The sequence below is a fragment of the Staurois parvus genome, unplaced genomic scaffold (assembly GCF_062004578.1).
Source record: "Staurois parvus isolate SC_StPar_1 unplaced genomic scaffold, SC_StPar_1.0 ptg000048l, whole genome shotgun sequence".
Lineage (NCBI taxonomy): Eukaryota > Metazoa > Chordata > Amphibia > Anura > Ranidae > Staurois > Staurois parvus.
Window position 1 is genome coordinate 1577723 of NW_028317844.1, and position 14489 is coordinate 1592211.

At 39.2% G+C, this 14489-nt stretch overlaps 1 protein-coding gene across 1 annotated transcript in view; it reads right to left on the minus strand.

Moving 5' to 3' along the window:
- Positions 1-1541: 1541 nt before the first annotated feature.
- Positions 1542-14489, minus strand: part of SLC16A10 (solute carrier family 16 member 10) — a 136278-nt gene continuing 123330 nt past the window's right edge. The window contains exon 6 of the mRNA XM_089664525.1: positions 1542-13812. Within this exon, the coding sequence (XP_089520651.1) occupies positions 13577-13812 (236 nt within the window). The 3' untranslated portion in view covers positions 1542-13576. The remainder of the gene's footprint in view (positions 13813-14489) is intronic.

The following is a 14489-nucleotide window of genomic DNA, read 5'->3' on the forward strand; positions in this document are numbered from 1 at the left end:
GGTCCTCCCATAAATATTCGGGAACATGGCAGCGGCTCTAAGCTTCCTGAAGATGCTTTATGCACGAAATGCATCGAGGCTCGAGCCGCACTTCCAGTTCCTCTGACATCACTTCCAGGCTTTGGAACGCCTAAGGCATACAGCATCTGTGTTTACAAGCTTGCTGGCTACTTTGTTGGCCAAGTTGATCTGGTGAGTTCCCATTTCAGCCATGCATGGTGGTGGAACACACAATTTGGAGTTGCAAGGATTAGTCACCAGTTGGACTGTCACATTAGAATGATGTTGAGTGTTTTGGATTTCACGTTTTTTGTGACACAATATTTATGCTATGTCGATTCATGGTTAGCACTTCCGCCTGGCAGTACTAGGGTCCTTTGTTCGAAATCCCAACCATGGCACCCTCTGCCTGGAGTTTGCAAGTTCTCCCTTTGCTTATGTGGGTTTTCTCCGGGAACTCTGGTTTCCTCCAACACTCCAAAGAAATGCTGGTAGGTTAATGGGATCCTGCCTAAATTGGTTCTAGTACAGTATATGAATGTATGAATATAAGATAGGGACCTTAGATTTTACGCCCCTTGAGGGTTAGGGACTGATGTGAATGAATTATATATATATATATATATATATATATATATATGTGTGTGTAAGGCACTGTAAATTGACGGTGCTATATAAGTACTTGTAATAGATATTTTATATTATTATCACGATTGCACTATTTTGGTGAGTGCCACCACTAGTATGTGTGGGATGGGAGATTAACTTTCACTGCCCTGACCATCAATGTGGGGGCAGTTAACTAGTGGTCATGGCAGTAAAAGGTAACCCTCCCCATCACCCTCCCCATTGGTGGACATGGCAGTGCAAGCTATCTTCCCCATCTACCAACACATTGGTGATCGCTTACTTGACCGCATGCTTCCACACTGCTCTCTCTCCACAGGCTAAGGTAACACCATCTCACAATAGTCTTTTTTTCAGTGCCGGGTGCTGGAGCACAGAGAGCATTCTAACACCCACACTGCTGATTAACTGGTGTCCAATAGCTTGTGGGTCATATGCAGCGGGCCAGCAGGCCATGTGTTTGACACTAGGGGGTTTATTTACTAAAGCTGGAGAGTCCAAAATCAGACTCCCTTCTGCATAGAAACCAATCAGCTTCTAACCTCAGCTTGTTCAATGAAGCTTTGGCAATGAAACCTGGAAGCTGATTGGTTTCTATGCAGAAGGGAGTCTGATTTTGGACTCTCTAGCTTTAGTAAATAAACCCCTAGAGGTCTGGAGACTGAACCAGTTTGTCTCACAATATAATATTGTCTTAACTGTAGAGTCCAAGTTTGGGAATGGAGTATCAGAAGCTTTTATTGAGCTGTGTCTAGGATGAAAGCCAGAAAGCAATGTGTTAGTTCTGGTACTGGTTTTTAGATTTTCAGGATCCAGACTTTTGTACGGTCTGGACTGTCTGCATTGCATTGACTGAATTTGAGCTGAACGTTCCCTCAATATGAGGTACTTTAGTTATTTCACAGTAGAAACACTTTCTATTTCAATGGTTTTTATTGAATAATTTTACAAAGGAAAAAGACATAAGTAAAACAAGCAATATCATTGAACAATGTTCCATCGTATATACAGATAGAAACACCAAAATAACAAAGTCTGCCGCAACAATTGGCAGTTAAGACAAGTCATATATCGTGGCCAATTCAAGGTCAAGTATATATCGCCTTGCCAACATAAAATATACAATGCAGAACAGTACAAAAAGAGTAAAAAGAACAAAGGAAAGAGTAGAAAGGAAAGACTAGATGAGCGTCATTAAGGCACAGAGAGGTATTGGATCCACATGTTCCATGTTGTAGGAATACCTTTTGAGTGTAGCGAGGCCAGCACAGGGGCCAGAACCTTGCTGAAATCGCAGGCCAAACAATACGGCTTCAAACTTAGTGCTGATTGGCCACAGGCAAAAACGTTGGTGTTGATGCGCCAGAAAAATGGGGCCATGTAAGTACGCATCCTTGACACCACAGAGGCTAAAAAGTCTCCCTGATCCAGGGAGGCTATGACAGATTTGGTGGACTCTATGTGAAACGTTTGAATGAAAATATTTACAGCCTTCAATTCCATATGTGGGAATAACGTCTTTCCTTTTTTTTTTGCACTGCTATACCTCAGATAGAATTCCGGACAGAATGGATTTTTTCATGATACTGTTTAAGCAAAGATCAGCTCCAATTTAAGTTACCAATGGGGTTTATTTACTAAAGTTGGAGAGTGCAAAATTAGACTCACTGCTGCATAGAAACCAATTGGCTTCAAACCTCAGCTTGTTCTATTAAGCTTTGGCAATAAAACCTGGAAGCTGATTTCTATGCATAAGTGAGCCTGATTTTGCACTGTCCAGCTTTAGTAAATAAACCCCACTGTGTACTAGGAAGCATGTTCACTGTTACACATATTGGCTATGACTGCTATCCATGTAATTCTTTTGCCATAAGTATTTTATATTGTACATTTCTTACACAAACCAAAGATTTGGATTATGGTATATAGCCTTTAATTACTTCCCACCCGGTCTATAGTCAAATGACGGCCGGGCAAACCTCTCGTCCCTCTGGGAGGGCGTCATATGACGTCCTTCCTGGATTGTGCTTTGCGAGTGCCCACAGGGCCACGCTGTGGTGTTATCTGTCACCGGCTGTGTACCTCGGACATGGCCGATGACAGATCTGTGTACCGGCCCCATTGCCAGTATCATGTGACCTGCTGTGACCAATCACAGCAGGTCACATGACAGTTGTATACAATGGATGGCTTCCTTTCATGCCATGTATTGTATACAAGTGTGTGAAGTTGTGAATGGTCACAGTGATCACATGCACAGGCTGGGCCAATCACAGCCCATCTGTGTCAAGTGATTAGCTGTGGCCAATCAAAGCTAATCACAACAAAGAAACCTGAATGAGTCGATTTCATTCAGTTAAATGCTTGCTTATAGCAAACAAATTATTTGCTATAAGCATTCAAATTGTATTAAAAAAAAATACTGATCACTTCCCCAAAGTAGTACAATGTTACTATGGTAACATTATACTACTTTGGTCACAGTGTAATATGAAAAAAAAATCTTAAAAAAAGAAAAAAAATTCAATTAAAAAAAATAAAATAAAAAAAATATAATTTTTTTTTTCGTACTGTCACCAGTCAGTGTCCCTGATCACTGCCACACCTGTTAATTTTAATTTCTTCATTATCCGAAAAATTATGACAAAAAAATTACAACTTCAAAAAACTCACCATGCCTCTTATGAAGTACGTCAGACTGTCTACTTTGCAAAAAGGGGTCATTTGGGGGATATCTGTACTGTTCTGACATTTTTGGGAAATTAGATTGGCTGTCAGTACTTCAGGACTGATCAATTTTCAGATCTATCCCATAGTTTGTGAACTCTATAACTTTCCTACAGACTAAATAATAAACATTGATTTGGGTTAATTTCACCAAAGAAATATAGCAGAATACATCTTGGCCTACATTTTTGAAGAACAATTATTTATTTACAAACTTTTATAACAGAAACAAAGAATTATGTTTTTTTCTAAGTTTTCAGTCTTTTTTTGTTAATTTAGCAAAAAATAAAAACCCCAGCGGTGATTAAATACCACCAAAAGAAAGCTGCAGTTGTGTGAACAAAATGATAAAATTTTAGTTTGGGTACAATGTTGCATGACCATGCAATTATTATTCAAAGTGTGAGAGCGCTAAAACCTGAAAATTGGCCTGGGCAGGAAGGGGGTAAAAGTGCCCTGTATTGAAGTGGTTAATATCGTGATATGAATTTCTATAAGAAAATCTGGAACAGAAAGAGTTAACTTGCAATTTGATAGGACAACTTATACCAAGTTTAGGGCTGTTGCAGATGAAGGCTTTTTGGCAATACACATGTGTGTAGTTTGAAGATACTGCATTAACTGGGTCATGGCATGAAATACATTGATCTTTACTTTTGTTATAATATGTATTTACATCATCTACTGTGTGCAACTGGAATTCAGTTATGGATTTCTTATGTTATTGGGCAAGAGTGCTGAACAATATAGTGGGGTTGATTTACTAAAACTGGAGAGTATAAAATCTGGTGCACCTCTGCATAGAAACCAATCACCTTCCAGGTTTTAACCGCTTCCCAACTGCACTATAGCCGAAACACGGCTACAGTGCGGTTGTCAAGTTCTGGGAGGGTGTCCATGCACATCCTCCCAGACCGCGCCCCCTTCGCACCCCCAGGGGGACACAACTGATCACAATGTAAATACAGTTGCCGGTTATCGGCTGCACTTTCCTCATCCTGTCACAGCGTGAGGAAAGTACTGCCGATAACTGGCAAATGTGACGGGAGATCTGCACTAATAATCAGGGCACTGATTATCAGTGCCACCTAGTAGTACCCAGCAATGCCGCCCATCAGTGCTGTATGTCAGTGCCTCCAGTCGGTGCTATCAGTCAGTGCCACCCATTAGTACCACCTATCAGTGTCCATTATTGCTGCATTTCAGTGCATCATCAGTGCCTCCTCATCAATGCCCACCAGTGGTGCCTTATCAGCACCGCCACATCAGTGCTACCTATCAGTGCCGCCTCATCAGTGCCCATCAGCACTCATGGGCACTGATAGGTAGCACTGATGTGGTGGTGCTGATAAGGTGGCACTGGTGGGCATTGATGAGGAGGCACTGATGATGCACTGAAATGCAGCAATGATGGGCACTGATAGGCCTATCAGTGCCCATCAGTGCTGCCTATCAGTGCACCCTCATCAATGCACATCAGTAAAGGAGAAACATTTTATAATAAAAATCTTTTTTTTTTTTGCTGTTTTTTCATTTACAGTGCAAAAAATAAAAACCCAGTGGTAATTAAATCCCACCAAAGGAAAGCTCTATTTGTGTGAAAAAAATGATAAAAATTTCATATGGGTACAATGTTGCATGACCACGCAATTGTCATTCAAAGTGCAACAGCAATGAAAGCTGAAAATTGGTCTGGGTAGGAAGGCAGGAAAAGTGCCCGGTAGGCAAGTGGTTAAGTTAGAAGCTGACTGGCTACCATACACAGCTGCACCAGATTTTGCATTCTCCAGTTTTAGTATATCAATAGCAGTATATTTCAGTTTAGCCACTTGTGTTTAGAATGCTACATCTCAGTTTATCAGCAGAGTATGGAGAAAATTAACCTCTTTACAAAGACCTTGTGTGAACAAATGAAAACACACAATTCTGTATCTGAAATGATCATGTTTTGACCACACTAACATGACCAAATCACTTTCCTGAGTTCAGATGATGTTGTAGCTTAAAATGACTGTAAAGCTTGTTTTTTTCAATTAAATTAATAAACATGTTATACTTACCTGCTCTGTGTATTGGTATTCCATAAAGTGGCCACGAACCATCTCTTCTGCAGTCCCCCGCCAGCGATCTTTGCTTCTCCTCTTCTGTGTCTGCCCCCATAGCAAGCCACTTGCTATGGGGCAAATATACGGGGTCAATCCCGAGCCAGACTGTGTGCATCTATAGACACACACAATGTGGCTCAACTCCACTGCAGCAGGAGCCAATGCTGAGTGGGGAGAATAGCTGCTGTAGACAGCTACAGTGCTGGATTAAGATCAGGCTCAGTGTTTGGAGGAGGGGGGGGGGGCACAGACACATGAAGGTTTTTTACCTTAATGCAAAGAATGCAGTTTTGCCTTTAGAACCATTGTAGCATGGTAGTATTTTTGGACGTACCTTATATACAGTATTTGACAAGTTTCCACAAGGACATCAAGGGAACAATCTATTGGGTTTATGCAATAATCTGAATATTCGGTCTTAAATGATTGTAACTTTTCATTTTGACAATTCTGTTATTCATAGCTTGTGTATCTGTAATGTAATTTATCTACATCAATTACCACAACAGAAAACTGGGTTAGGAAGGGTCATCTATTTCCATCATGGAAATCCTGAATGATTTTTCTAGAAATGTCAAATAATATTCTATCAATAATATTATTATTCCATACTGTAACTCATGTTCTAGAAATGTAAACATTTATATTTTCCATGATAAACTAAAAATGGGTTTACTTTCTAATGAGTGTTCTTCCCACTTTCTCTCTCTATAAAATTCAAAGAAACAATGCGATTCAACTTTAGTCATTTATTACACAAAACTTATTGAATACAGACTGAACTATTTTAGTTTCTATATACATAGAAGCACTTCTTAACATATGCTATAATGCTATAGTTAATATAGGCTGAACGGCATGAAATTGAAATTAGATTTTGATATTTGATATACAACTTTAAATAACACAGTTGTTGCAAATAAAAAATATCTATCTATGCCAGCATCCAGATCTGAACATTTACCAGCAAGAGGAACTTTGTTACTACGTAGAACTAAAGGCAAAAAGGCTCTCATTTATTTTGGACGGAGTAAGGAAGGAACCCCTATCAGTTTTTCTTTTTTGCTATCTGTTCCACTGCGTAGATTTCCCTTTACTTTGTGTCCCATAGCTAAAACAGGAAGTGAGTGGAAATCCCTCCAATGTGAAGGAATCTCCAGTTGTCAGGTTATTATTGGGGTCATCAGAACTAGTGTCCCCATTGGAATATTTCCCCTTTATCACTGTTCTGGGGAAAACCCAAAATTTGGGATGTTCTTTTACTTTCACTTTCAATGATAATGGTAAACAGGACAAAGAGAGGTGAATCTCCTTAACAGGGGCACAGACAGCAATAAAAACCTGACAGATGTTCCAATCCCTCTTTACTCTGTCCAAACCTTAACAAAAAAAAAAAAAAGGGTTTTGCCTTTGGTTATATTTTAAGCTGGCCACACTTTCCAAAATCCAGTAAATGCATATAAAATTGCACGGAAATCTAAATGTAAGTGATTATATGTATTGATACAATTTGTCTGATGTTGTAGGCAATAGTATAGGTTAGTTTTTTTTTCATTAGGCCTAAGCATAGTTGAATGTACAATCAGATTGTAATGTGTATGGCAGCTTTACAAATATAGCCATCATATGACTGGATTCCTCATGATTCAATTACTGTCTATCAAACACTGGTTGGCTGCCAGACATGGCACAATAAATAGATTAGATATGAAATAACAGGACTCTTTACTATCCTAATGATGATGAGTATTTAAGGGCCCATTCACACTATTGTGTTGCGATTACTACAATGCTTGGCAACACACATTATATTCATTCTGAATGTCTCGCCCATAAGCACCTTGCCGATGAACATGCTTTGTGTTGCATTACACTGCCAAAAATGTTACATGCGTCTTTTTTGTTGCGTTAGTCAGCTCATTCAAATGGCTGTCTTAATGCAACACAAACTAATGTTAATGCATCAATGTACCACAATCATGTGAATGGGAACTAAGAAGTTTTAGTTAACGTGATGATCAGGAGAATCAGGTGCAGTATTGGTATATGTTGCACAATGTTCCCCAGGGATCATGGGAATTATTACAAAGAAAACAAAAAACAACTTGGACTATTTTACAGTCATCCTCATACAGCTTGTTTTAACAGCAATCCTCACCCAAAACAGTAATCCCAGCTTTGTGTGGTTGCTGAAAAGTTGAATTACTCGCCGGCTTCTTCTATCACACAAATACTACAAACACAAGAAGTATGATCACCATAATTCCCTGGCATGGCTTTTATAAGATCAGTTGTGTCACTCTTCCAGCATGGATTCATTATAACCAGGGGTTCCACCTGAAAGAGTGGCTGCTTTGTTATGGCATTGTAGGAGGGGTGATAGGTAATTGAACCTCTTCTTTCTCCAAGTGATAAGGAAATTGGTGAGTGATTCTACCTTCCAATATCTATGCAAAACTAAAATATTTACGTGGAGTTGGCCTTTTAGATTTGAACAGCTAGAGAGACGTAAGCAAAGCTTCAAACTCAGACAGATAAACACTTAGTAATATCAAAGCAGAGGATGCTGAATGTCATTTCAAGAATTTTATATGTATAAGTGCTATTTCTGTCCTGACTGCAATCCAGGCACTTGGTCATTTCTTCTATTAGAAATGTTAAATGTACATTTAACAGAGCTGACATAACTGTGGGGCAAAGCTTATATTGGAAAGTTTTTATCTTCATTTCTGGAAATTTTAAGTGTTATTCACTATTTCTCATAACTAGAACAACAAGGTCATATTAAAGCCTAACTCCAGACTTTATTTAACTTTAAATAATTCATTTGGACCAACGTGGTCCAAACAATCTATTTTCTTCACTATTACACATTGTTAGCGCTATATAAACTGTATGTAGCATCAGCTACATACAGTATACAGGTGTGTGGTCCAGCAGTGGCACAGGGATTTCTTGTCCCGTTCCTGAAACAAAATCGAGTCAGGCTGAGCACTGCTCAGGAAGCTTTGTATTCTTATGAATAATTACAAGGCTTTCGCTAATATAATAATCTGTTACTGGCTCCATATAGGGTTTCAACAAACTAACTTGTAAAAAACAGATCAATTTGATATGAAAAACTATCTGGATTTATAATAAAAAAGCTTTTAAATGTGTAAAATTTAGCAAAATAAGGCACAACATATCAATCTTTAACTTCCATTCAAGCTTAAATTATCTTTTTTCAGTCAAGAAACAAACATAAAGGCAAGTATCAGTCATTATTTTTCTAAAATATGAAGATACATGCAGCAATGGATTGTATTGCAATTACAATGAAGATATGAAATAGTTTACACAATAAATCCTAAAACAGACCTTTCTTCTCAGCAAATGCAGGACAGCTATTTTAGCAGTGCTGTTCCTTTTTATTAAAGAATTGCCAACTAAGACTGCCCATAGATTAAGCAATTTTCTTTCCTTCAACCATGGGTTGACAAATTCAGTGTTGATGAGGGAATCCCTCTTACTGTGCTATTTTATCCTGACAGTGGAAAGTTTCACCACCATCAGAATACAATAGCCAGCAGCAGTAATCATATAAAAAAAACCAACAGGCTGGTTCTACTGATGTCAGTCGATAGATCGACTTAAGTACAACCAGTCTGCCTATATATGGATCAAAATTCAGCAGGTTCCTGCTGAACTAGCAGATTTTGATCCATCTAGGGCTGCCTTTAGTTGTGAAAAACATTATTGGAGAAACCAGTATTTGGAGCCCCTTTGTCAGCTGGTCATGTGACAAATGCTAAAGCATTGGCACTATGGCCCTTGCCAAACTGGAGGGTCTGTTTGATTGCAAACTTTTCCGTGCTTATGGCAAAGATCATGTGACCGGCGACCAGAGGGAGACCTGTTTCCATTTTTTTTCAACAAAAAGGTAGGTTTTTTTTAAATTAACAATATTATTGCAATGTGCGACACTGTTAAAAAATGTATGTTATATTTTTGGCTAGTATAGAATAGCTTTAACTTTCAGGCTAGGTTCATACTTGAGCAGGTAGTTGCGGGTACAGGAATCAGAGCAGTTCCTGCACCCGCAACCACCTGCAGCCAAATCGCACTGCTCTGTAGAGATGCACGGGGCTGCCATTCATTCCTAATGGCAGCCCCACACATTTCAACCCACAATGAGTTTGCGGGTGTGGGAACCACAGAAAAAAATCGCATGCTGCAAAAGCTATTTCACTGCAGCTGGGTTTTGAAAAAGGTGCAAGCACCTTTTTTGTGGAAAACACAGACACGGCAGCCCATTCAAATGAATGGGCTGCCGTTCCTGCGCAAACACGAGCTGCAAACCCGCACTGATGTGAACCTAGGCTCATGGTGAATTTTACATAAATATCTGCAACATCAAATATTGCTTCTAAAGCAACTTAAAAAAGATAAAGTCTGTATGATGAGGTGGTCACATTGTTATTCACAAAAAGTCTTTGGCATTTTAAAGTTCCCTGCTTACCAGACTGAAAACCTGGATCTATATAGGCCAGATATTCCACAGTAAAGCATTCCCTCCAGCCTACATTGATAGTGCAAAGTGCAAAACTCCCAAGATTCTTTGGATAACGTAATATATGCTTCTTGGTGCTTGTGCTAAGATAGAACAGATGAATGGTAAAGTGTATTTTGAGCTTAAGGCACAAATTATGTTTGATGATCACAGCAGCATAGTCGAAGGCAGACTGTTGAAAAGAAACATGGGAATACTAATTCTTAAGCACAACTAGTCATAGTAAGAAAGGCTACTTTTCTTCCAATGCAAAGCAAGCTTACTATGTATGTAGCTATGTAACCAATGTCCAAAATATGTATTTCACTTCAATACAATCTGGTCACATAACTGTTAACTTTGACTTTTAAGGAACTAATAGGCTATATTCCTTACAACGCAATTTAGCCTAAAAAATTGTTTCCACATTACAAAAGGCACACTTCACATAAAGATGCTGCAGTATAAAAGTTATATGCCAAACCAACTTGTACGTACTGTTTCACATTTTGTAAATTATCATTTGCCCTTCAAATTAAAATACATATTGTTAACAGCTTTGTACAAATTCACAATGAATATGAGAAGCAGGAATTCAATTTAAAGCTAAGGTGATCATAAAGAATGATCTTAGTGCTGTAAAATCTTTGGTAAATATGCTGTATGTACAGAAGGCGAAATGGCTCTTGCTACATCTTTTATCAGTTAAAAGGAAATTAATATTGCATTAACAAACATTTTAATTTGCACTGCTCCAAAAATATTACCCAACACTCAACAGAGAGCAGTTTGATGAGTGATTAAACATTACAGGCTCTATTATCTGGGACACCAGCAACAAGACACATATGCTGGATGTGCCACATTCCCACTGCAGAAATTATGAATCTACTTTGACTAGTGAACTGGTCAAAATAACTGATATTGCTAATTAGACCTGGAGGGCATCATGGGAGCTCCAATCAACTGATCTCCCTCCTGGAGTCCAGAAACCAGATTTCACATTCTGCTGAAATTTCAGTCTGGAATTATATTTTCAATTTGATATGAAGTTACAAAGAAGACATGTTCTTTTGTAATAGCATTGGGCTTATTGCAAATTTTCTTGGGGGTGATTTTTCCAGTAGACAGAATATTTACAAGGAGCAGTTGCATTAAAGGACAGTGTAGTTGCATTTTCAAAAATTTACTGTAGAAGCAAATTGACATATTCCACTTCTCTCTTTATAGCCAATATAGAGCTGTGTGCGAATATATATGTCAGTTTGCTGCTAGCAACTCTGCAGTATAAGGCAACTGGGTGCTTCAACCTATAATACAGTAAGAACAATTTAACAGTGAATAGTCAACATTAAGCATGTCTTAGTACCCTAAAGAAACTAAATTATTCACAGTTTTGATGGCTGAGGAAGGATGCATAGTAAACATTTTGGGGAATTAACATAAAAAGCACAAATTATTTTAGATATATCTAATATGTTCTACTGAAAAAATTGAAAGCTTTGATCAAAAGTTGTTGAGAGTAGCACATGTCACACTTCTAAGATGAGCAATGCAAATCTAATCTATCACTCTCCATTGGCTTAAAGGATACGTTCACCTTTGGGAACATGTTACATGTTCCACCCGTTTTTAGGGTGAAACATGTTATATGTTCCCATAGCCGCAGCTGCCGCCCCCCCCCCCCCCCCCTCCCTCTGACAGACAGTACAGAGAGAAGTCTGCCCGTACTATCTCTCAAATTTGAAAACAGCGCGGCTGCGTGGGGCTCCACCTACACAGCCGCATCATTCATATACGGACTTCCGTGAATTAATGAACTGCAAGTCCTGACAGCCTTAGCGGCTGTGGACTTGTAGTTTTCAATGAACTACCACAGCGCTGTGGAGCGCCGCAGTAGTTAATTGAAGCTGCCTTTCAGAATATCTGCTTGCTCGTACATCCCGTATGGCAAGCAGATATTCTGACAGGTGTGCAGGAGACCTGCAGATACTGATTGCTAGTGCAATGCCTTCCAGGCTCCTGTGGACAAAAATAATAAACACATTTTTTTACCTGCAAAAAAATGTGCATTTATTATTTTTGTCTAAAAGGTGAACTTATCCTTTAACATAGAGGGGCAGATCTACTAAAACTGGTGCACACAGAATCTAAGGCTACGTTCACACTAGCCTTGTGTGCAGGCGGCAGAGAGGCGTTTGGGAAGCGTTTTTACCGCTTCCCAAACGCCTCTGCCAATTCTGCACATTATAGCACATGGTGCTGTTCTAACGGGAGCGTTTGCGTCGCGTTGCGTCGCGGCAAAACAGACGCCTCTGGTCGAGTCAGGAGGCTTTGAAGCCTCCTATTCTCGTCTATGGTGCCGCTCCGCAAACGCCCGGCCGGCGTTTGCGGTGCGTTTGCGGGGCGGTAACACCACTCAAACTGTATTATAGGCGTTTGTGGGGCGTTATTAACGCTCGGCAAATGCCTAGCAACCGCCACTAAACCGCGCATGCGGCGTTTGCGGAGCGTTTGCTGAGCGTTAAAAAACGCTCCGCAAACGCCGGACCAACGCTTGCCAAACGCTATAGGGGCGTTTGGCAAGCGTTGGTAAAACAGCCAAGTGTGAACGAGCCCTAATACAGCTGTGCATGGTAGCCAAACAGCTTCTACCTTCAGCTTGTTCAATTAAGCTTTGAAAATAAAACCTAGAAGCTGATTGGTTACTATGCACAGCTGCACCAAATTCTGTGTACAAAAGTTTTAGTGAATCTTCGCCACAGTATAACATTAAATACCAACCTGTGAAGGTAGTAGCAGTACCTCTATTTAAAGCGATGACAGCTGGAATGCTGATCTCTTGGACTGTTGTCCGAGAAGCACATGCTACTAGCAAAGGGCTGTGGTATGTACATCAAGGCGGAAGGAGCCATTCCAATACCCATAGGTAATGAAAGGACAGGTGCTGCTGCTGCACCTTGATCAGTGTGAACATTCTTGTGCAGGACAATAGCTGCTGCCCTACCACAGCCTATAGAGTCTGCTTACAAATCCAGGTTTTAATATTGAGGGGAACTGCCTTTGAAAGAGTCTCCAATCATGTTTTTACAAAACGGTCTGGGTACAACAGAGGTGAGTTTGAAAATACAAGTCATATTGTAAATGTGCTATTCTTTAAAACATTTTCACCAATCTTCTGCACATTGTAGAACTGGTAAAATTTCATGCACTGAAATCTAGTAAACAAAAACAAACATGTTGAGTCACCAAAACTGAAGAATACAGTTGTTATTACAACAAATCTTGCAATGCTGTAAAGCAATGAGCAGTCAGGATTTTCCTGATGAAAAATAATACTTTTCTGTGATATTCACAGCTCCCAGCTCATTAGTCCTGGCATCAACCACATATGTGCTTGGAGTTTCACTGAGCTGTCATAGAGGGATCTTGGCATGTCAGGCTCAGTGGGTTGTGCAAGAAAACAGCTCAGCGTGATCATACAGCTTTGGCATTATAGCACCAGTTACAACATTCAGTCACTGTCATAAAAACCATAAAAAAGGTAAAAAGAGATTAAAACAGTTATTTGTATTAGAAATGCTAATTAAATTACAGAGACATCATCTTTTTTATCATTCTCAGCTGTGCCAGGTTTCAGTGGGCTGGCAGCGTAATCCATATTCCTCTCTTCTTTTTCTCCATCCACAGCTTTAGTTTTTCCCTGTATAGTCCTTTCATGCACCCATGGAATAAGGCATAAAATAATTCCACCAATTATAGGGGGTACACCCGCCAAGTAAAACGCTACATCGTAAGATTCAAGACTGTCTCGCAGAAGACCTAGAGAAACCAAACATACATTTATGATGCAACAAGTATTTTCTTAAAATTAATATAAACTATGCTAAGAACAATTTGCATTAAACTGATTTATAACACAAAGCTAATCCAATTTTAGAAAAACAACAATCCTTCCTGTGCAATATGTTCAACCTTATTTAAAGATTAATTATTCTTAAAAATGAAAAATTGTAGATAGGCCCTTATTCTTTCTACCTAGCCCCCAGACCTAAATAACACATTATCTCCCACTCCATATGCATACTTACCCTAAAGAGTATGTCAGGGCAAAAAAAAACCCAAAAACATATACTGTATGCAAACACATATGCAAAATAAAAAATACATATGCAGCATTAGGGGGCTTATTATTATCCTTGAGATAACACAGGAAGTACGCAGGATAGCTCCAAATTTCTCACATAAATATACTTTTTTTTTGCACTTATCAGATGGCTATAACAAATGCTTTTAATGGTAGATCTAATGGTATCTAATGGTAGCAAGTAAGATAAGCTCACTGTTTTACATATATTTTAATCTCAAATACAAGGTGTGTCACAATGTTGACAGAATTCAAAATCTTCCTCCTATTTTCTGTGCTTGGACAGCTGGTGCCCATAGACATCTATTAAACCAAACCAACTCCTGATGCTGGTGATGTTTAGATGACAGTT